Raw genomic sequence first — 24,984 nt, 5'->3', positions numbered from 1 at the left:
TAAGTATTAGAATAACATACACACACAAACACATATGTGAAAGCACAATATAAAATATATTAAGGGGAAACAATAAAAGTATTCCAAATATGAAAATACAGTAAGTAAAGTTCATCAGTTATTTAGTAAATGTAAGAAACAGAGCCCAGTTCATCTCTTAAAATTATCATATTTAAAGTACATTTAAGTGGAAGTATTAAATATGGTTTCAGCCCACAATAACTTTGACAGCCACCGTGACATGACAGTCAGCACTTCACGGCCAGATGGGTCTGCCAGATCCAGGATCCTATTGCGGAATCTGACTGGGGGATTTCGGACTAGTGAAAGACTTTCAGCCTAGCCTACCTCTCAAGGTTGTGCAGATCAAAAGGGGGAGAGGAATATTATGTAAGCTGCTTTGGTCCCCACTGTGGACAGACTGAGAGGAGGGAGGAGATAAAAAGCTGAAGTCAGGGGGCAGATAAAGGTAGGTTGATGGTTGGCTGAGAAGGTGCCAACTCCAGGTTGGGAAATTCTTGGAGATTTGAGGGGTGGAGCCTGGAGAGGGTGGGATTTGAGGAAGAGTGGGAACTCAGGTATAATGCCATAGAGTCCACCCCCCCCCCCCGCAAACCAGCCATTTCCTCTTGGGGAACCACTGTTGCCAATATCCAGGTGAGGCTTGGAGATCACTCAGAACTACAACTGCTTTTCAGATGGGCAGATATCATTTCCCCTGGAGAAAATGGTACACTCTTATACCCTGCTGAGGTCACACACACCCGGTGACAGCCAGTGTGATGTGGCAATTGGCACTTCAGAGCAGGGTCTGCCAGACCCAGCTTCTTGCTGTGGAAGCTGACTGGGTGATTCAGACCAGTCACATACTTTCAGCCTAACCTGCCTAACAAGGTTGTTGCACAAATCTAAAGGGGGAAGAGGAGAAGGGTTCCAGAGGAGATCCGGGAAATTACAGGCCAGTCAGTCTGACTTCAATACCGGGAAAGTTGGTAGAAACCATTATCAAGGACAGAATGAGTAGGCACATTGATGAACACGGGTTATTGAGGAAGACTCAGCATGGGTTCTGCAAGGGAAGATCTTGCCTCACTAACCTGTTACATTTCTTTGAGGGGGTGAACAAACATGTGGACAAAGGCGACCCGATAGATGTTGTTTACCTTGGCTTCCAGAAAGCTTTTGATAAAGTTCCTCATCAAAGGCTCCTTAGAAAACTTGAGAGTCATGGAGTAAAAGGACAGGTCCTCTTGTGGATCAAAAACTGGCTTAGTAATAGGAAGCAGAGAGTCAGTATAAATGGGCAGTCTTCGCAGTGGAGGACGGTAAGCAGTGGGGTGCCGCAGGGCTCGGTACTGGGTCCCATGCTCTTTAACTTGTTCATAAATGATTTAGAGTTGGGAGTGAGCAGTGAAGTGGCCAAGTTTGCGGATGACACTAAATTGTTCAGGGTGGTGAGAACCAGAGAGGATTGTGAGGAACTCCAAAGGGATCTGTTGAGGCTGGGTGAGTGGGCGTCAACGTGGCAGATGCGGTTCAATGTGGCCAAGTGCAAAGTAATGCACATTGGGGCCAAGAATCCCAGCTACAAATACAAGTTGATGGGGTGTGAACTGGCAGAGACTGACCAAGAGAGAGATCTTGGGGTCGTGGTAGATAACTCACTGAAAATGTCAAGACAGTGTGCGTCTGCAATAAAAAAGGCCAACGCCATGCTGGGAATTATTAGGAAGGGGATTGAAAACAAATCAGCCAGTATCATAATGCCACTGTATAAATCGATGGTGCAGTCTCATTTGGAGTACTGTGTGCAGTTCTGGTCGCCGCACCTCAAAAAGGATATTATAGCATTGGAGAAAGTCCAGAGAAGGGCAACTAGAATGATTAAAGGGCTGGAGCACTTTCCCTATGAAGAAAGGTTGAAACGCTTGGGACTCTTTAGCTTGGAGAAACGTCGACTGCGGGGTGACATGATAGAGGTTTACAAGATAATGCATGGGATGGAGAAAGTAGAGAAAGAAGTACTTTTCTCCCTTTCTCACAATACAAGAACTCGTAGGCATTCGATGAAATTGCTGAGCAGAAAGGTTAAAACGGATAAAAGGAAGTACTTCTTCACCCAAAGGGTGATTAACATGTGGAATTCACTGCCACAGGAGGTGGTGGCGGCCACAAGTATAGCCACCTTCAAGAGGGGTTTAGATAAAAATATGGAGCACAGGTCCATCAGTGGCTATTAGCCACAGTGTATGTGTGTATATAAATTTTTTTGCCACTGTGTGACACAGAGTGTTGGACTTGATGGGCCGTTGGCCTGATCCAACATGGCTTCTCTTATGTTCTTATGAGAATGATGTAAGCTGTTTGGTCCCCACTGTGGAGAAAGACGGTCCTTTCCCTCGGTAGAGGCTACAGGGAGGGGGAGGAGATGGAAAGCAATCTGCCCCATCCCTTCTTTCTCAAGATACCCCTATCTTCGATAACCTACCCCACATTTCCCCACTTTCTCCGACAGCTGCTTTCTTGACATACGTTGCCTTCCTCTATCTTTCCCTTCCCTCTCCAGCCCTCCCCAAGCCACAAAACTCACCCATAGCAAATTTCTAGCACCTGTTGTATTTCTTCCCACAACAGGCCTTATTACTAGTGTGTGTGTGTGTGTGTATATATATACATACATACATATACATATATACATACATACATATACATGATTATAACATTGCCCATTTTGTTTTCTACCCCTTTCATAATAACCCCTGGTATAAGATCATCTTCAATCTGCTCTTTTCATCTGCTGCATACTAAGCCACTGTCTTCTGTCATCGAGCTGTCTACTGTGATCCCCCTCCTGGTTGGTGTCTGCTAGTTCAGACCCCCTGACATGAGAAATGTATGTTAGATTTCTAGAGCAGTATTTTGACAGCAGGCATTTTTTCTCCTCCCATATTTGGAAACTAGCAGTCACTACAATGTCAACAAAAGAGGAAGTGTGCCCTTTTCCTGCAAATGTGCGTTTCACTATTGTGCTTTAGTTAGTCTCATGCACAAACATATTGATCATGTTTAAGCTTATATGTATGTTTAATTTTAGTTATTTTGACTGAAATTTCTATTGAAATGCTTATTTTAACAGTTTGAAATATCAGTGTTTGTTCATTAATATGTTTATTTTAAGAAAATAAGAATTAATATTTCTAAATGCATCCTTCTTTTCTTCCATACAGGATTGTCAGTGTTAGTCATTGCAATGGCCACTGTTGTAACCACTATCACAGGCTTGTCTACATCAGCAATTGCTACCAATGGTTTTGTAAGAGGAGGTAACAACAAATTTGCTACACATATCAGTGTCTAAATTTTTCATATATAGAGATGGTGAGGTCTAACAGTAGTATTGTGAAAGTGCTTAACAAATGGTGTTTTAAAAAACTAATTTTGGTGTAGCCATATAAGCTGTCAACCCATAATTGTTTTGTCATGCCAAAAAATGACAGTGTAGGATAAGTTAAGATGCCTCTATCCCCATTCCAGTCTTTGCATTCAGTTTGCAATCTGTACTACATTTTCTAAAACAATCTGTGCTACATTTTAAAAGGCATTATCTATATGCGCCCTCTTGCCCAGATTGCCAGGAGATATGGACTTGGGTGCCACCAATATGCAGATGACACCCAACTCTATCTGCTGATGGACGGACGGCCTGGCTGCGTCCCTGAAAATTTAGACCGGGCCTTGCAGGATATGGCAATGTGGTTGAGGGGGAGCGGGCTGAAATTGAATCCAGCGAAGACAGAAGTCCTTTGTCTGGGTCGGGGCGCCCGGGAAGGGGAAATACCTCTCCCGGTCTTCGACGGGGCGCCGCTGAAAGCGACGCACCGGGTTAGGAGTCTGGGAGTTTTACTGGAGCCTTCTTTATCAGTGGAGGCCCAGATTGCAGCCACTTCCAAGTCAGCCTTTTTTCACCTGAGGCGGGCAAGGCAGTTGGCTCCCTTCCTAGAGCGCCAAGACCTGGCAACGGTACTTCACGCAACGGTCACCTCGAGACTGGATTACTGTAATGCCCTCTACATGGGGCTGCCTCTGTACCGAACCCGGAAGCTGCAGCTGGTGCAGAACGCAGCAGCCAGACTGTTGTTGGGGCTCCCTAAATGGGAGCACATACAGCCTGGGCTGCGCGAGCTGCACTGGCTGCCAGTTACATACCGGATTCGTTACAAAGTGCTGGTCATTACCTTTAAAGCCCTATATGGTCGAGGACCTGTCTACCTTAGGGACCGTCTCTCCCCATACGAACCCCAGAGAGCACTGAGGTCAGCTGGAAAAAACTTGTTGACCACCCCCGGACCGAAAGAGGTGAAGCTGCAATGCACCCGTAACCGGGCCTTCTCCTCTGCAGCCCCGAACCTATGGAACCAACTTCCAGAGGAAATGCGGGCCCTGCGGGACCTTGAACAATTCCGCAGGGCCTGCAAGACCTTCCTCTTCCGACTGGCTTTCGCTGACGAAGAAAGAAATTGCTAATGATTACCGCCATTATAAAAGCACAATTAGCATTAGCACTTTTATCAACTTAATTAAGTGATTTTAAACTTATCAGAATTTTTAATGTTTAATGTTAATGTAACCTTGTCTTTTGTATAAGGGAAATTGAATGATGTTGTTAGCCGCCCTGAGCCTGCTCCGGCGGGGAGGGCGGGATATAAATAAAATTATCTATCTATCTATCTATCTAACTTGGAACTTATACTTCCATCTTTATTTTGTATGGTATATATACAGCCAGTTGTAAGCAAACTGTGCTCTCCTGTTCACATGATGTCTGGGAATGCCCCTGAAGTAATTCTGCTTTTAAAAAGGTAGAGTATAAGCAGTGGAAGAAGAGCGAGAAAGGTCACAAATTCATCGTTTGGGAATACTTCTGGATTTGGCTTAGCTCTTGGGTTTCGAGGTGATGGTTTTGACTTGGGGTGTAGTGTACAAGTTTTAGCATTATTTACAGATAATGGCTTCATGTTAATCTTCTATAATGCCATCATGTAGAACTGCCCTTTAGCGTGGTTCAAAAGTACAGTGATATGGCTGCCACATTTTGTACCAACTACAGCTAATTGTTGGGAGCATTTTTGTCATATATTGAAAAATATACCCTGTGTTGTTTTGACCGTTGATTTAAAATCATCCTATACTAGCTGAGGGTATTTAACTGCCTTAAGACATTTTGCCACCACCAGCTGGGTTTAGGCGAACTTTCAGGGTGCTGGCAGCACCTCTGGCACCCACCTTTTAACCATCAGAGATGGTTAAAAACAGCAGTACTGTCTAAGGAGCTGGAGATGGGCTTAGACTGCACTTGTTACCTCCTCCTGTACCAGTGCCATCCAGATTCATGGTGAATTTCTTGGAGGAGGTGATAGATTTATGTCCATCGCTTTCCACTTAATTTGATAACTTCCACAAAAAGCACAGATTTCTCTCTCCACAACACATCACTGTCTTTTCAACAGATCTCTTTTCCTCTCTCCCAAACCCTCAGAACAAACCAGTCATCTCACCTCCTAGGGTACAGCTACCATAATACACTTCAATCACCCATCCAGCTCCTCTCTTATCTCATTCTAGAGACCTGCATTTACACATACAAAATATTTACATAACAAAACAGCACAATTTTCTTTTGAGAGATTTATTTTGCATTTGTGTAAATCTGGGGAGTGGATTGGCTAGGGATAGGCATGAATTGCATTCTTCTGGTTCGGTTAGTGGCTAAACCACAAAATATGACACACGAGGTTGGTTCCCAAACCAAACTGGTTCATATTGGTTCATGAGCCATTTAAAGTTTAAACCCCTGCTTTCTTTTCCCTGCAGCTTCTAATGGGGAGCAGAAAATAGGGGGCCATTTAAACCACTGGTTTCTTCTTGTGGCCAGCAAGCAGAAAGCAAGGGGTGAACTGGGAGCCATTTAAACTCTTGCTTCCTGCAGCTTTTTGCAGGGAGCAGAAAGTAGGAGTTTAAATGGCTCTCAGCCATTTCGCCCCTTGCTTTCTGCTTGCCACCAAAAGTGGCCACAAGCCAAGAAAGCAGGGGGCAAAATGGCTGGGAGCCATTTAAACCCTTGCTTTCTGCTCCCTGCAGCTTTTTGTGGGGAACAGAAAGCAGCGGTTTAATAGTTTCCAGTTATTTAAACCAAGCAGCTTAGCAGTTTTCCTTGAAGAGCAGACTGCTCTTTGTGGTGGTTTTTCAGTTCACGAACATTGCTTCACAGACCACAAACCAGCCAAAATTCGTTATGAACTTTAGTTTGTCAGCTGGTTCATGCCCATTCCTAGTGTTTGCTGCTAATGATTTAAGTATGCATTTTGTTATTTACATTGTAAAAATAATGTTAAGAAGTAAACTTAGGGAAATTTATCTGTCAGTGAAACAGAACAGGACATGAAAATGGCAAAACTTGTAGCTGAAAAAATATGCTGTACACAAAATGTTTCTGGTGTATTTTGGTTGTTTCTGAGATCTTGATCAGGGGATTAAATGGAAGGTGTTAAAATACATTCCATCCCCTTTTCAGATGTTAAACATATAGCAAATCCTTGACCCCTTTGAAAGCTTGTATTTTGATAGGGATTCCAAGGGTGTCAGTCCTCACTGATTGACTCAGGGGTGTATATAAAATTGCTAGATTCTGCTGAACTAGAGCTCTGAAATTTAGTAGTCCAAGACAAACTGTTATTAAAGTCTGGACTTGCAGTAGCAGCCAAGTGCATGAATTTGCCATATGTTCATGTGTAATATGTTAATTAGACTACTGTATTTACAGTTTCTTATTCACGGTCTTGAAAAATTACCCCCCAGGAGGAGCATATTATCTGATTTCCAGAAGCTTGGGTCCAGAGTTTGGTGGTGCAATTGGCTTGATATTTGCATTTGCTAATGCAGTTGCTGTAGCCATGTATGTAGTTGGCTTTGCAGAAACTGTTGTAGAACTACTTAAGGTAAGCTAATTGTTCTTGTTCAGTTGTTGTAATCATAGTAGAATAAAATCTGTCTCCTGCTGCATTTACAGATACATGTGCTTGTTACAGTACATGTGCTTGTTAAATTCATTATAAATTATGGTACAAAATACATTGTTGAATGTATCGTGTTTAGATGAATAGGTTATATTCATAGTACTTTGGCACTATCAAAAGTGATAGGCAAAATGGAGGATGGAATCTTATTGTCTGTTCTCTGTAAAATTTATATGATGACTTGTGAAATTAATTCTGTAAAAACCAAAAGAAGACTGTCATGATCTTGGATTTTCTCCAATAACTACTCCCCATGCTGCATGTCCAAAGAGTATCTGAAATTAAGAAAGCCATGTGAGATTTGCTAAGAAAAAGAAAGTTGAAAATCTGTTGGGTTTAGTGCAATGGATCTAAGCAGGTCTTTGGATCATTGTCTATACCTATACTAATGGTTGATTTAGATTGCACTTGCCCTCCACACCAGAATTGGAAATAGCATATTAATTGGTTGGTGCTTGCCTTCTAGCTTGTCCAAGATTTTTTGACATGGATGCACATAAAAAGGGAGGCTACATTTCTAGGAGCATAATGCAGCAAAGAACCCTATTCTCATTCTCCCCCCCCCCCCCCCGCTTACAAAAAGCTAGTTCACTGTAAAGAAAATTGTAAAAGAGAAGAAAAGAGAATGCAAAAGCCCAAATTCTTTTCATGATTCTGAAAGCCACATTCTCAAGGTGTTTGATATTTGGTCCTGGAAAGGCAACCAAAATGACATTTTGTGCATGTCCCCATTTTCAGTTAAAAATACTAAGTTTCTTGTTCTGTATCTTTAGTAAATAGTGTGTTCCATATAATTTCAAATCTTCTAATAGGAACATGGTGCAGTTATGTTGGATGGAACAAATGATATCAGAATTATAGGAGCCATAACAATTGTCATTTTGTTGGGCATCTCTCTAGCAGGAATGGAATGGGAAGCTAAGGTAAGTATTATGTTCTAAGTTTTTAGTATTTGTAGAAAAGAAATGTAGAAAATCTGCCCATTTGTTTTAAAGGAATGGTAAAAGATTATACATTGAAATTCAGGCCTTAACATTCAGATTTCTGACTGGGAGACATTCTTACAGTAACTGGATTTGAGACCATGGTACAGACATCAGGTGTAGGTGTGTGCTCGGTATATATCAAGTTGAATAAATACCCAAAAATATTTTATCGATATTTTTTGGATATTTATCTGACTACAGATATGTATTCAGCTACTGAAATAGCCCCGGCTGAATAAAAGCCGATAAAATTTGTCTTTTATTTAAGTGCGGATTCACTTAGCCAGTTGTGCCAGCAAGTGAATTTAAACTTTAAATCCCTGCTGAGTTGAGTCGTGGTGGCTTGAGTCAACTCAGCAAGGATTTAAAGTTTAAATCCCTTCTCCATTATGCTGTATGGGGATGGTCCCTATAGGGTGTAATGGAGCCAAATAAATTCAGGTTTCCCAGATATTAACTTAAATACCAATACAAAACCAATATTGGCATTCAGGAATACTAATATTTTGGGGGGGTCCAATTAATTCAAATAGGTAAAAAAACTAGTCAGGTTAAAGAGTCTTGAAATTGCCTTGGCAAAAGAAGATGACAACTGCAGATTTATACCCCACCCTTCTCTCTGAATCAGAGTCTCAGAGCAGCTTACAATCTCCTTTATCTCCTTCCCCCACAACAGACACCCTGTGAGTTAGGTGGGGCTGAGAGAGCTCTTACAGCAGCTCTTCTTTCAAGGACAACTCTTACGAGAGCTGTGGCTGACCCAAGGCCATTCCAGCAGGTGCAAGTGGGGAATCAAACCCGACTCTCCCAGATAAGAGTCCGCGCACTTAAACACTACACCAAACTGGCTCTCTTCATGCTGCAGATAGCTGACTCTTGCTTGTGAAGCAAACATTTGTCTGTAATAAAGGTGAAAAAAGTCTGCAATAAAAGCAGGTATATTGAATAGGGACTGTAGCTCCATGAAAGCAAGCTTGGGTTTTTGCATACATTCTCATACCGACTGTGCGTGTGAATCACAACATTTTACAGTAAGTGTTCGGCTCCTTAAAAACTACCATTTCTAGTCTATGAACATTCATGTTGGAATAAAATAAACAGTGGTCCCCAAAAGTTGTGTTGGAATAAAATTTTAGTAAACTTTAAGGATCTATAAGACAAAAATATTTTTTGCAACAGAGTAATTTAGCTATTCCTCTTGAATTATTGAGCAATTGTATACTTTGTATAGGAGGTCAACATATCCGCTTTTGCAGATAATCTGAATGTGTAGTGCTGGTGTTCAGGCTACTAAAAATGGGTACATCCAGAGTTACTTTACACATGTGACAAGCATTAGTCCCTGTTACATTGGTTTTCTTCATATGGTCATCTAACATAAGCTTTTAGTGACATGAAGGAAAATCATATTGTCAAATTGTTCTGTGTCCAGTAAAGAAGTCGCCATGCAGACATAATGTCAAATGTGCATGCACATAATGTTGTATGCATTCACACTTTACCTGATGCACACTTTATCTGATGCACATAAAAGCTTATATCCAGCATTAAACTTTGTTGGTCTTAAATGTGCCACGGACTCAAATTTAATTATTCAGTTAATTTTTCTGACTGAAATCAGGGAGAGATGGCATAGATATGTGTCACATGATTTTAAATATCTTCTTTTAATTTTTCTTTCATGGAGGGGTGAGATACCGTGACCAAGTTCCACATCCCCCTCAGATGAGCTATGTTGTCTAGGAGTAGTCAGCTTTCAAGAGATGCAGATTGCCCTTTTTATTATTTAGCTCAGTTCCAAACACCAGTTCCCAAGGTTAAGTCACCCTGAAACCTGCTGTGTGTCTACTCTTGAGTAAATCTTTTCAAAGGAGACCTTTGCCCTTGTAGGTCTTTTCTCCATTGGGAACTAGCCCTGATTGTCTTTCCATCTATGTGCTTCCCCCATGCCCTTGCAGACCCAAATGGGCCTTGTCCTGCAACATTAGTGTGTTGTTGGCATTTCTAAGGCCGTGCCTCTGTTTTAGTCCTTTTACCCCAGGGCTGGGGTGCCACGAGATGCGGCAGGGTGACAAACGTCGGAGGTGAAATACAGTGTAATATAGCCTTTTTGTTTGTATATATTGCTTTGACTATACTCTTAGAGAAAAGGAATTAATATATAAAATGGTGTCTGGTCTTGATTTTCCTAGCAAAATTTGATGACTTGGAAAGAAATGTATTAAATTAGTGATTTTGACGATGACTTATAATATTACAGGCACAGATTGTTCTGCTGGTGATCCTGTTACTAGCTATTGCTGACTTTATCATAGGAACATTTATTCCATTTGAGAGCAAGAAGCCCAGAGGCTTCTTTGGCTACAAAGGTAAGAGTAGTATGAAATACTTTTTCAATAAGTTTGCACTGTCCTACTTTGGAAGATTGATAATAGGACATGCTTTTTCAGTGTTGTATTTAACTTGAGTTAAAAGACTGTTACAACTCTGAAGAACGTCTTCTTTTTTTTTATTGTGTGCAGACTTCAGAGTGTAAAGATTTTGAATGATGAATATATTATATAGAAGCATTCAGTCCAATACAGTTTGTGCACATCTTCCTTTCTTCCATCTGGGCTTGGCCTAGAACAGATGAAGATTACTTAGTTACAGTGCATGAGTTCCTGTTCACATGCACTAACCCAAGAACCCACAACCTTTTTGAGTCTGTGGACACCTTTGGAGTTCTGGCACAGGGTGTAGAGCACAACCACAAAAAGGCTGCCACAGGAGGTGGAACCACATACACACTGAAGTCAAAGGATGGAGGAAAAGAGGAGTAATTTTTAAAAATACACTGAGAAAGAGGGATGAGGCAAAATTAAACTGGTGGTAGCTGCTGCTGAAGCAGTGTTATTTTAATCTGCACAGCTGATCAGAAGTTTCCTCAACCACACCGTGAAAACACTTGACAGGTGTGGTGACAGCAGGTGCCACATTGGGGACCCTGCATCAACTAGTGTTATGTCTTCCTGGAAGTCTATGGCAATCCTAAGAATATTGCCCTGGGAGTAAGCCCCATTGAATAAAATTATTCTTGGGATTGCTTCCTATGGCTCCAATCCTACGTAGACAGCTGTTAGTCTACATTCATGTCATGTCAGTGGGATTCACTAAGTTTATGTAGACATACATAGCAATGGACAATATGCCATTTTCTGATCCCATGTAGCACATCTGCCTTATGTCTTGCCTTTTTGCCCATATGTATACTTTTTCCTATATTTGGTGAACAGATGGTTTTATACATTCCTTCTTGCTCCACTAAGCATAAAAGACAAGTTAAACTGCCTGTAAAATAATGAGGACATGAGGAAGAAGGGGTGAAATGATATAAAGGGGGTTATTGCTGTCATGTACAACTGTAAGCCATTGAGAGGAATGATAGGACTAATTCTATAACAAACAGGTCTGGGTAAAATGAATGGGAAGGAGTGGGAGGGAGAAGCAAGCACTAGTGTATCCTGCCTGTTACTCATATTTGCTTTCATGTTTCTCTGTTCCTTCCTCTATTGTTTCAGCTTTCATCTTTTTTGTAATGTAATTACTTACACCCTCACCATTCAAGATGCAACATTTGTATTAGCCAGGACTTCGGGGTTCTCTGGCGTGAATATAGTGGCAGACAGGACTCCCAAATCCAGCTCAAGTACAGGAGCTGTTACTGGGTTAGTGTATTGCAGCAATAAAATGGCATGCCGGATTGGTAGATAGACAAGTTTTGGGGTGAGGCGGTGATTCATAGGAATGATTGGAGACTGTGGAGAGCACTTCTATAATTTTATCCAGTTTCCATTGATAACCTCTTTTTTCCATTTTGTTGTCTCCTTCCCCCCCCCCCCTCTATACTAATCTTTCTGCCCCCCACAATTCCTGAATGCTCCCATATCTTCAACTTAACCTCCCTCACCCAAACCTTGAATGTGAGCATGCCATCACTCTTTGAACTTAAACCTTTCTAGCACTTCCATAACCATTATCCGTTGCTGGTTTTCTTGCAAACATTGTAGTACATCTCTCAGCTTTGTCTCACAAAACATATTCTTCCAAGTACACCTTTCCCCTGTTGCTGCTGTGTAAGCTTCGTTCCTTGCCTTCTCTGTAGCATTCTCCATGTATACAGATCACACATTTCTAGAATTTTCTTCATGAAGAACCTTCAAGCATCTGACTGAGCCCCATGACAAAAAGTTGGCTGAAATGGCTAAGTGCACCTCTCCCCTTCTCTACTGCCTGTATTTATCAACCTTGTATGCCTTTTTTCCCAGTCTAAATTACAGCCCATAAAGCATACCTGAGAATGAATAGCAGGAAACGGCTGCTATCCCTCTGCTTTAATGTTGGCTCCAACTTGTAGGACCAGAAATGAAAAATCTGTTTTGCTTTGACAAATGACAGCTGTATCCAAAGTTGTGATAACAATATATGCAACTGTCCTAGTAGAACCAGACTTTTTTTTGTCTTAATAGATTCTGAAAAGAAAGTGTACTAAATTACATCTTCTGAGCACTGTCAGTCTTTGAGATACTTTCCCTCTTACCTACACTACTTAACTACTATATTTGGGTTCCCTTTGACATCTGAAAGCAAGCCCTTTAAGCTCCCTGGAAAAACAAAACAGCAGCAGAGACACCCCCCCCCCCAAACAAAAAACTATATGGTCTTTCCCATGCTGGCCAGAGTATTAAGTCTATGCATTTGTATCTTAAAGTTGCTGTCTGAATAGTGGAATTTTTTTTTATTTTTTAAAAAAAATCCTTGGCAGTTGCACTGACACTTGGAAGTCTCTTCTCTCTCCACCCCCTGTCTCCCTAAGCTACTGTGCCTCTTCTGGCCTTCCTCTCATGCTTTCCTATGCAGTGGCCCTTCTGGATCTCCCTCCCCGCCCCCATTTTCTTTTTTTAGTCCTAGATTTCAAAAGAAGAATATGGAGGGGGAGAGGAACTTGGTCAAAACTTCTGTTTCCTCATTCTTTGCTTAAATGGTACCTTCACATGCTAGTGCCCATCTTAGCCAGTGAGCCAGGCTCCTGTCCTGGCCATGCACATGCCTGACAGCTTTGAGAAAACAAAAAAGGTAGCTGAGGAGAAGACTGCTGTCACCACATTGCCAACTGCCAACATTCTGAAGTCTTGACTTTATTGCTGGACTGATTGTCTTCAAAGTTTAGAACTTGGTGTATTGTACAAGCTGAAATTTGGAGAAGTCAGTTGGTACAGTCTAGATACGGAAGGAGGAAACTCTTAATTTCCTACTATTACAATTAAAATTTGGGACTGCAACATTTGTAGGGAATGAGGGGGAGCTTAGGATGCATTTCTTTGCTACATCTGATAGCAGATGTTTGGGGAAATGTACAATGCACAAATAATACCATCTTCTGAAATGCTTCTTTTGTGGGGCAAGGGATACCAAGGAATAACAGGGGGAGAGATTGGAGGTCTCTTTCAAGAGAGGTATTAGTGAACATATTCTTCCTTGTGCCCTCAGAAATTTAAGCAGGATTCAAGCTTTTTGTGTGTGTGTGATATTAACAGTGAATATTACTTTCCACCTAAATGGTTCTATACTATTAGCTATATTGGATTAGGAACTATCGATGTTGATAGAAAAAAGCAAGTGGGGTCCTTTCACTTAATATACCCACATATCTTCTGTAATGGTAGTTCCATGCTGCAGCCTTTTTGTACTGCTGAAAGATTCCTTTTATGAGCATGTGGAATTCAAACAGTAGTTTCACACAGCATATAATACAGCACCACATTCCCCATAAAAATTCATTCATATGAGCAAGGACCTATTGCTATGTATCTTCTCAGAAATAAGTCCCCTTCAGCAGAAATTCCGGATGTCTATTCAGTGTTCTTTCGCTTTTAGCTCAATTTGTTTTCTTTTGCCACAGCTTGCAGCTACTGCTGCTACCCACAGGAAGGCAGAGGGCTTACTACTTTTCCCTTTGTAGCCAGCTACAATCACTACTCATTTTTTAGAAAATTCAGGAATGCCACCAGAGAAGCAGCCAGTTATGCAAGAAGGAATTAATTTAGCTAAAAGGAGATGGAAGAAAAGGACAATTTTTAAAAAACTGTAACTGAGAAATCTGTCATTTGTCCTTTTAAAACAGCTTGGCACTACAACTTAATTCTTAAATAAAAAAAATAACTAGGTTTAAGAAAAGCAGGATTCATTTTGTAGCAGGAGCTCCTTTGCATATTAGGCCACACACTCCTGATGTAGCCAATCCTCCAAGAATTAAACAGTAGGCCCTATAAGCTCTTGGAGAATTGGCTACATCAGGGGTCTGTGGGCTAATATGCAAAGGAGCTCCTGCTACAAAATTAGCCCTGAAGAAAAGACATAAATACCCTCACTGAAAACACTGCAATGCAATTATATGCCAGAAATCTCTGGAGTCTCCTTGAAACCATGTAGATTTTATTTATCTATTATGGTTAAAAGACTAAGTCATCTTAGGGTAACTTCTTTTAGATTTTTTTTCTGAATTGTTTAAATTATTTATTTATTTATTACATTCAATTTATATCCCGCCCTCTCCGCAAGCAGACTCAGGGCGGCTCACAACATTATACAATACAATCAGTCCAATAAAACATATAAAACCATAATTTACTTATTTCAGTTTTAAAACCATTCTATGGCGCTGCTTCGGTACAATATAAGCGGTATTGAATTCTCGACTGTGATCACCAGCATTCTATAAGATGTCTGGTGGCAGCCTTTTTTCAATTAAACAGCAAAAGCCTGCTTAAACAATTCGGTCTTACAGGCCCTGCGGAAATGAAGAATGACCACTGTGGGTGTTTATATATTTGAACGTATGGTTTTTTTTCCTGTTTTTTTTAACAGCTGAAATATTTTCAGAGAATTTTGGACCTGATTTCCGAGATGGGGAGACTTTTTTTTCAGTATTTGCTATATTTTTTCCAGCTGCAACAGGCATTCTAGCTGGTGCCAATATCTCAGGTGATCTTGCGGTGAGTGTTCATGTGTATTTTTGTTTTGTTGCTTAGTTATTCAGTCCATTCGGTGGATTTAAAAATTGACTGAATTTTTCTTTCAGGATCCCCAATCAGCCATACCTAAAGGGACACTGTTGGCCATCTTAATAACCACTGTGGTTTACATAGGAATTGCTGTATCTGTAGGTAAATAACTAACTTTGATTTATTGGTTATTACATATCATTTCTATATTGTTGAATCCTTGTGGTGTCTACAGTGCTACTGAACTCCAATCTAGCTAATATCTTTTATAGTTATACATCTGGCTGTATTCAGACACTTCATTCTGTCAACTGGTGTCTGAATAGCAATTTGTTTTACTGTTTTATTGCATACTGATAAGCCAGCATGATGAGTTTTGATAAGTTTGTCTTCCTGTACTGTAATAGCAATAACCATTCTATTTCCAGCAACTATAAAGCTGCTTTAATAACTGTGTGCCATCAAGTTGCAACTGATTGATGGTAACCTCAGGACCATGTGGTTTTGAAGGCAAGAGACAAACAGAGGTTGTTTGCCATAGCCTTCCTCTGCACATCAAACCCATTCTTCCTTGGTGGTCTTTCATCCAAGTACTAACCGTGGCTGATCCTTCCGAGTTCTAGTGACATTAAGCTGCTAAGGGCTATTCAGGCTGCTTTACAGTAACTATATTTAGTCATATGCAACTTTTCACTTTATTTTTCTCAGCAAGATGCATTTGGCTTTATTGACACATTTTAAAAGGAGAGAACATACATGCATGCATACAAAGTTGAACATACATGCATGTTTTTAGTTGAGGCTGCGGGCATCTATTCTTGATCTGGTTGGCCTCTCCTGCCAGCACTGTCACCTGTGCTATAAAATGGAATAATATCTGCCATCTCCATGGTATAACATCTTATCATGATGTGAGATGGCCAGGCTGGGCAATATGCGATGATATGGAAAATTTTGAGTGCTGTTGAGTTGTTTGTTTATAAAATGGTTTTTATTGTATTTTATTGTTTTATCATATGTTGTACTTCGCCCTGAGCCCTATGGGGAATGGGCAGAATAGAAGTATACTAAATAAATAAAATAAAAAGTAGAACTATCAGGGGAGAGATGCTCAGTAGCTGAGTAGGTAAATTGACATCCAAGTTATTATCTGGAAACTGATTTCAGAATTTTCAGAGGTTCTTTTAAAGTTTTGACTACTTTTGTAAGTAACCTATGCCTTAAAAGCCAAAAACAACGCTTTTATCACTCATGTTTGGCAATCAAGGAGGTTTCTTGATTTTCCAAGCTTTTTGTACTGGATTTTGGCAAAACTGGAATGACTATTTACTATGCAGTTTGTATCCCACCTTTCTGCCCTTGCAAGTATTACCAAGGCCCTTAACCTTATTGAGACCACTTTTGTATTGTATTGGAAGACAGCTGATTACTTTTTAATGGATTCTTTGGAAAAGGAAAAACTTCCTTAGCCTCTTCTGACTACTACATGCTTGGGACCCTATAGGACAGTGATGGCAAACCTTTTAGAGACCGAGTGCCCAAACTGCAACCCAAAACCAAGTTATTTATCGCAAAGTGCCAACACAGCAATTTAACCTGAATACTGAGGTTTTAGTTTAGAAAAAACAACTCATAGTGAAATTAACAAACTGAAAGAACATTTGGTCTGGATAGCATTTGTTTAGGAAACCAACAAAATAGTAACATGTCAGAATGCGAGAATAATGGTGATGGGAGAATGAAGGCAATAAATGGAGGCTGTTTATTGCTTTGTCTAAATTAAACTGAGAACCTGCCTTTCCCAGAGGTGTTCCTGTCCATCTAATTTACTTTTGAACATGTATCATACATTATAAACATCATTCTAGTTTGCCATTAGGAAAAAAGAATATATTAAAATATAGTGTGTTTAGTAGGAGCTGGTGGTTAGGATGTCCAAATCAGATCTGGGAGGTCCTGATTCATATGCCCACTCTGCCCTGGCAGCTTTTTGGGAAACCTTGGACCTGTAATATACTCTGAGTTAACCCACCTCATAGGTTTGTTGCGAGGATAAAAGAGAAGGGGAGAATGTCATACCACTTCAGTGTCCTTTTGGGGGAGGAAGGCAGAGGATACATGATGTTAGTTAATAAATTAAGTTGATGAAAGGAGTCCACTGATTTATATGGCTAAATCTGAGTCCAGCAGCACCTTAGAGAACTAGATTTTTGAGAGACAAAGCTCCTTTTATCTAATTGAGGGAGCTCTAATACTGGAAAGCTTGTGCCCCCTCCCCCAAATCTTGTTGGTCTCTAAGATGCTCCTGGGCTCGAATCTAGTTGTTGTACTATGGACCAGCACAGCTACCCTTGGAAACTTCAGGGATAGTATGAATTGTATTAACTAGAAAGTCTGATGTGAGAAAGGAGGGCCAGTTTGGTATAGAGGTTAAGTGTGTGGACTCTTATCTGGGAGAACCAGGTTTGATTTCTCACTACACTTTCAGCTGCTGGAATGGCCTTGGGTCAGCCATAGCTATCACAGAGCTGTCCTTGAAAGGGCAGTTTCTGAGAGAGCTTCTCTCAGCCCCACCTAACCTCACAGGGTATCTGTTGTGGGGGAGAAAGATAAAGTAGATTGTGAACTGCTCTGAGACCCTGAGATTCAGAGTGAAGGGCAGGATATAAATCCAATATCTTCTTCTTTCTTTAAGCTAAAAATGCAATCCTGTGCATGTGTAGAGAGCAGATACCACAATGCTCACTGTAGATTACTTCCGAGTAACCATGGAGAACAAGCCCAATGGCTAAGGGACTTGGGGATATTCAGTCTGGAGAAGAGGAGGTTGAGGGGGGAGACATGATTGCTCTTTTGAAGTATTAGAAGGGCTGCCACTTAGAGGAGGGCAGGGAGCTGCTCCTGCTCACAGCAGAGGAGAGGACTGGCGCAGGAAAAACTTTTTAACAGTAAGAGTTGTTCAACAGTGCAGTCGACCCTCTCACTGGCAGTCTTTAAGCAGCAGCTAGACAAACACTTGTTAGGGATGTTCTGGAAAAGCAGAACAACAGTGCAACAGTTCAAAATCAGCTTATCAACCATTTGCCTTATGGTCCCTGTAGCTTGAAAGTGCTCTGCTCAGATACCGCTATCAGAAGCATTGTATTTGAAAGCAAGGAAGCCTGCAGTTCCTCCCTTTCCACTCCTAAACCAGAGGCGATCCCAGCCGCTGTTTCTGCCAGATTAGTGGGATCCACATTTCCTGTAATAAACCCACATCCCTTCAAAAAAAAAACGTGCTTGATTCAAGGTCCTGATCTCTCCTCCTCCCCCCATCCCCACAGACCCATGCTCTCTTCTTCCCTTCGGCTTGGACCATGCCACAACAGTTTTGAAATATGAAACGCAACCAGGTCTTGGCCAAATGAAAACATGAAGCCACAGGAGCCACATGTGGCTCTTTCACACACATTGTGTGACTCTTGAAGCCCCCATCAGAGAAGGCATTTGTCACTTTAAACCACTTCTTCAAACCAGCCACTTCTTCAAACCATCTGACATTTGTGTCTGATGGCTCTCACACATCTGACATATATTCTATGTGGCTCTTATGTTAAGCAAGTTTGGCCACGCCTGCCCTAGTGGGTCCCATCTAACCCCCTCCCTAAAACTGCAGGAATACTTGCAAGGAATTTTCCTCTGTGTGTTGTGCTTGGGGGCTGCATTGTGCATTCCAAAGATGCCCACGAGCTCAAAAAGGTTGGAGTGCCCTGTTGTCTCTCTGAAGGAGGCCCAGTTAGGGTTGCCAGGTTTGGGTTGGGAAATACCTGGAGATTTGGGGGAAGGAGCCCGAGTTTGGGGAGAGGAGGAGCTTCAATGAGATATGACTCCAGAGCCTCGTGCATGGGGTGGGGGGGAAGGAGCGCACATGCCTACAAAGAGAGCTCTGAGTGCCGCCTCTGGCATCTGTGCCATAGGTTCACCACCACTGCTATAAGACCATTGTCTGTAAGTGAGAGGAACCTTGTTTCCCCCCACATCTCTAGCAATTTGATCCGGTAGAAAAGTTAAACTTAATGAGAGAATGTAGGCAATTAGGAATGTATTTACAAGTACTCCTTTGTGCAGCTTCTGCTTCTGAATTTTATGCAGTGGTGAGAAAACTACTCTGCTACCTGGCCCAAAAGTCATTTTTGTCTCATGCTTGCACATAACTTTAAATGTTGGTCAAGAGACTGCTAAAGAGTGATATTTATTTATTCTCCATTTTTCTCCTCCAATGGGGCTCAAAATGCCTTACAGCTAGGGATGGCAGTCCCCAGGTGGGGGCAGGGGATCCCCCAATTTTTTGGGCTACCCCCACCTGACTAGTGGGGAAGCCCTGCTTCTAACAGTCAACTGTGGTTGTGCTTGAAAACAGCGGGCACCTGCCCCTCAAGCTGCAAATTCACAGCTTGCTCTTCCCCACCCCCCAACCAGTTAAAGGGAAGATTCCTTTTAAATTGTTGGGGGAAAGTGGGGGGATGCATGCACAGCGCTGTGTTCCAGGTGTGATGATATCACCCTGCGTGATGTCATCGCTTTGGAGACAGCCCTTCCCACTCCTGGAACCACCCCCCAAATCCCCCCACCAGGGAGACAATGGGACCTGGCGATTCTACTTTTAGCAGTTCTTCCCCTTGCTTTTCCATTTTTATCCTCATGAAAACCCTGTGGGGGTTAGGTGAGTGTGTATGACTGGCCCAAAGTCACCCAACAAGCTTTCATGGCAGAGTAGGAATTCAAACATGTTTCTCTCAGATCCTAGTCTGACACTCTTAACCACTGCACTACCCTGGCACAGTGCTTACTACCAAACTATTATACAAATGGTGTTTGTGATTTCCTTCTGAGTAAGCAGAACTCTGTAGGCAGACATTATTTAGTGTGTATGTTTGGCATGATCTTTTTCGTTATGTCCTTTTCAGATGTAGCTAACAAATCTTGATGGGTTTCTGCTATATTATTACTGGAAGGAAAGGGAGTTGTCTCCCTAGAAACTATTTTCTGCTTGTCAGCGTTGACTGCTAACTGGATGAGATTTTTTTTTAATCTTATATCAACTGTACAGCTTGTAATTGCACAGTTTGGGATATGAGTCTTTTTATAGAAATCTCTACAGGGTCTGGATCCAGTATGCTTTTGTAAAAATCCAGTTTGCATTGCTGTTCAAACTGCAGAGATGCTGTGAGCTTCAGGGAGAACCTTACTTGTAATTTCTAAAGTTTCTTATAATTTGAATGCTCCATTTTTAACACATTTGTTTTTGTTTTTAAGTGTTTCAGACTGCTGTAGTGAAATGCATGCTTTTCAAGTATCCAGAATTGTAATATAGTCAGGTTCTAAACAGGATAAAAGATTAGTTAACAGCATATTTTGAGCTGGTATTTTAGAAATGAAACTAACCTTGGTATTGTACTAATATAACTGGCTTTCCCTCTTCTCCCCTCCCTCCCTGCTGTCCTCTGTCACATGATAAGTATCATTCCCAGGACCTTCTTGTTATTGCTTTTAAAAAGTTAATCTGCAGATCAGTAAAAGCAAAAGAGAATTCCTTCAATGCAATCTCTGAAAGTAATTTAATAAAATACATTCACTTGACTTCTTCAGTAGGACCAGCCATTCAGTTAACATGGTTTTCACTAATTGACAAGGCTAATGAGTCAATTCTGTGCATGTTTGTTCATTAAAAAGTCTTACTGGATTTAAATGGAAACTCTAAAATAATTGTATATATGGTATGCGCTCGCAGCTAGTAATCTTAAAATCATTGAGCCAGTGCCCTAACATAAGCTGCAAGGTTAGTGCAGCCTAAGAAGCTTCCTTCAGGTTCAGTAGAGATGTAAATTTCATGACATTTGAAACCAGAAAAAAATGTACATTTTGGGAAAAGTTGAAATATATGCAATACTTACTGTCCTATCAAACCTAAACTAATTTTAATATAGGAGTATAGTAGCACCTTTAAGACCAACAAAGTTTTATTCAGAATGTAAGCTTTCACATGCATGCATACTTCATCAGACACAATTGAATGGGTTACAGTGAGCAATGCTACATATAGCTGGTGGGCAGTGGTTAAGAATGCAAAGTGGTATAAAGTTAGAATCCAATGACAAAATATTGAAATTAAGAAATTGAAAGAACATTAGCGTGGGAAAACAACAAGAGCAGAATTGGAGAATGATGGTGAAAGTGTCACAAGCCTGGCTCTCCCTTTTTAAAATTGGAAAATGGTTTATTGAATTCATAAAGGATTTTACAGGGAAAAAAACCAAATAAGACGGGTTCAGAAGCACAATGTAAAAATGAGATCAATACAAGTCCTAATACAATACAAGTCCTAATCCAATACAAAGGGAGCACAGGGAAAATAAATAATAAGAATATCAATCTAACATACAAAGATCTAATTTAAACCATTGGATGCATATAACAATTTACAAAAACAGTACATAATATGCTAGAATTCAAAAATAGCCTATAATCCATTCTATTAGGCAAAAAAGAATTTTTTCCAAAGAATTCCAAAATCAGTATCATTATCGAAAAAAGGGTTATCCATTGTCTTTCCCCTTACATACTGGCCTCATAACTTATCATTCCACATTTCAATCATGGGTGTGTGTGTGGGTTTCCAATTTTAGCAATCATCATGCAGGCTATCACCAACATTGTCGAGATTAATGATTTCTGATCTTTGCTCACTCTCTCTCTCCCCCCCCCTTCCCCCCTCTCTCTTTTCATGCCCTGATCTACTCTTTTTAGATGAGGAATGACCACAATGCACAGTGAGGTGGATTAGGCTGAGAATATGCATCTGGTACATTTCCTGTGGGGATTCTGAACGTAGACTTCCCAGATAGTAGGCTGACAGTGACCACTATACTGACTGTCTCTCTGTTCATACACTTCCTCATAGGAGTTGCAGTTATTTTTCTGGGGAAGATTATAGTTTTATAGTAAAACACATTGTTCTCAGTCTATGTTATGGTGCCTTCATGTGTTCTTGACCAGCGCACGAAGCAATTTATGTAGAAATGCTCACAATGCCCAGCCATTTCATGTTTCCCCCATAGTCTTATGGCACAGAGCATTGACCATGAGATTTCTGTAGCGAATGTCAATAAATCAAAAGTAGGCTTGCAATTTACAGATACACACCTTAACAGCATAGTCAGGATTGCTACAGCACAGACATTGTCTCCAGATTTTGATGCAGTAATTTAGAGCAGGGGTGTCAAACTCATTTGTTATGAAGACTGGATCTGACATAAATGAGACCTTGTTGGGCCAGGCCATGTTGAGTTGGGCTGAACCATGTCGGTCCAGGCCATGTGTGTACCTATTTAAGATTAAGTAGCAGAGATATAAATTTTATAAAGAACACAGACAAACATATTTTTTAAAAATCTTAAAACATGCTTAAAATGTTAGCACTCTGGCTCTTTCCTTCCACAAGGGACTGGGGGAGCCTCAGCCAATAGAAGGAAGAGAGGCTTGGCTCAGTAGCTCTGCTGTGCAATTGAGAGAGCCTGGCAAAGCAAGCTATCCCTCCCCAAGGGAGGAGCCTCAGCCAATGGAGAAAATAGAGGTTTTGCTCTGTAGCTCCTGTGCAATTGAGAAAGCCTTGCAAAGCAAGCTATTATGCAGAAGGAAACGAGAGAGGGAGAAGGAAGCAGATGACAACCAGTTGCTTGGGGGCAGAGAGCCAGTTCGGTGTAGTGGTTAAGTGTGCGGACTCTTATCTGGGAGAACCGGGTTTGATTCCCCACTCTTCCACTTGCACCTGCTAGCATGGCCTTGGGTCAGCCATAGCCCTGGCAGAGGTTGTCCTTGAAAGGGCAGCTGCTGTGAGAGACCTCTCCAGCCCCACCCACCTCACAGGGTGTCTGTTGTGGGGGAGGAAGGTAAAGGAGATTGTGAGCCGCTCTGAGACTCTTTGGAGTGGAGAGCGGGATATAAATCCAATATCATCTTCTTCTTCTTCTTGATAGGAGCTCTCCGGGGCTCCCAGACTGCATGTTTGACACCCCTGATTTAGAGCAAGAGGTGTCAGTTATCGAAAACTGTTAAACAAAATATTGGAAACATGCTAATGTTTTAAGCATGTTTTATTTTAAGTAAAAATATTCTTCAGTTGTCTTTGTGCCCTATAAAATTTATATCTCTGCTACCTGGCATTACCATAGCAAGACCCAGCAAGGTCTCATTTGTCAGATCTGGCCCTCATAACAAATGAGTTTGATACCCTTATGTAAAGCATTAAGAAGGGGAAGAATATAGTCTCTATACACCTCATGTTAGTCGGCATTCATAAATATCTTGTGATAGACAGGATGCTGGATACCTATGTTTCCAGGAGGCATACATCTTGAAGAGCTTACTTTATTACTGTAAAGCTTACTAGTACTGAGGGGAAATAGAGGATCATATAAGCATTACATGAAGAATAGGGTTAGGTTTTCCATGTAAGCCAAGTCAGACTTCTGCCAAGTTTCTCCAGTAGTTGACTTCACTCAAATAAAACAATACCTTACCAGAGCAAAAAACCGAGCAAGCAACACAAGGCCTCAGGGAGGATACTTCGGGAAGTAGCCATGACCCAAAGGGCCTCAGTCCTCCACAGAACTTGGCCCAACGTGCCCAGCTGACTTCCCTCCCACATCTTGGAATCAAGAGCTGTATATGTCTGCAGTATGGCCATCATGTCTTTAAAAGTTTTTCATTCATTCTAAAAGAGAAAATGTTTTTTTTTTCCAGTGCTCCCCCATATTTCCAGTTTTTCCATTAAGAAAACTGAAAGAAAAAAAAAGCCTCAGGAAAAATCTTTCCCCCTGTTTTTCCCCTGGGCCTTCACATCTGTACCTTATACAAGGACTTCAGGCTTTGCTAAATGGAGTGATAGGATATGGGCTGTCAGTTGTAGAGTCTTCAAATAATGTGTTGATTTGTCATAAGCACTATAACAAGTAATCAACATTTTTGTATTTATCAGTAAGCTGAATGTTGGTGGATATGATGGCCTTTGGTCTGTCCAGAACCAATCTGATAGACAGTGGACTATCACCAATCTAACACAGCATTAAGTATGCTTATCAGAATCTGTGAGTTGACTACCAGTGTGGTGCAGTAATTTGCATGTTGGCATATGATCTGGAAACTTGGATTCAAATTCATGTAACTGCTGTGAAGCTTGCTGGGTGATCTTGCCTACCTCACAGAGTTGTTATAAAGATAAAATAGGGAAGAGTCCTGTACAGTCCTCTGAGTTCCTTGGAGAAAGGACAGGATAAAAATGCACTAGATTGCAGACTTCTGGGGGAGGAAAATGCTGAGCTGAGCAGTCTCTCATAACGGGAGCAGGCTGGAACTTCTGTTCGGGGTAGTGGAAGGCAAATTAATGCCTACTGCCTACTTTTCTCAGTTAGAAAATAGTCCAAGACATGCACAGAAAACTTTAAAAAGATTTACCTTGGCTAAAAGGGAGTCCCGGAGGGGACTTCTTTGAGGCTTTGAGGGGTCTCAGGAGAAGTTGCATAGTCATCGTCTGCAGAAGCACCCAGAGTCATTTATTTGACATAAGCTCATCAGGATCCTAACCTTCTTAGACATTGCTAAACATCTAAAGCTTTGAAAGACCAGTGGAAACTTGGATAATTGGAAGAAAAGGTACAGAAGATTATTTTTTCATTCCGGAGCTATTTATAGCTTAAAGGGACAAAGTTAAAAGGTGGGAAAAGAAAATATAGAGAGCTTGGAAGAAGAGGGAAGGAAGAGGTGAAATTTGGATTTTATAAATATAAAGGACAGTGTTAAAAACTGCTAAAAAGTGAGAAGGAATTTATTGTTTTGTCTACTTGC

General features: G+C 41.1%; 1 protein-coding gene across 2 annotated transcripts in view; it reads left to right on the top strand.

The window, feature by feature from the left end:
* LOC132590497 (solute carrier family 12 member 2-like) overlaps positions 1–24,984 on the top strand; it is a 136,564-nt gene that overhangs the window by 23,500 nt on the left and 88,080 nt on the right. For both annotated transcript variants that reach the window (XM_060263401.1, XM_060263400.1), the window contains exons 4-9: positions 3,228–3,323; positions 6,856–6,995; positions 7,886–7,996; positions 10,320–10,428; positions 14,966–15,093; positions 15,180–15,264. In XM_060263401.1, the coding sequence (XP_060119384.1) occupies positions 3,228–3,323; positions 6,856–6,995; positions 7,886–7,996; positions 10,320–10,428; positions 14,966–15,093; positions 15,180–15,264 (669 nt within the window). The remainder of the gene's footprint in view (positions 1–3,227; positions 3,324–6,855; positions 6,996–7,885; positions 7,997–10,319; positions 10,429–14,965; positions 15,094–15,179; positions 15,265–24,984) is intronic.

The sequence above is a fragment of the Heteronotia binoei genome, unplaced genomic scaffold, assembly GCF_032191835.1.
Source record: "Heteronotia binoei isolate CCM8104 ecotype False Entrance Well unplaced genomic scaffold, APGP_CSIRO_Hbin_v1 ptg000055l___fragment_3, whole genome shotgun sequence".
Taxonomy (NCBI): Eukaryota; Metazoa; Chordata; class Lepidosauria; order Squamata; family Gekkonidae; genus Heteronotia; species Heteronotia binoei.
This window is presented reverse-complemented; position numbering and strand designations above follow the sequence as displayed.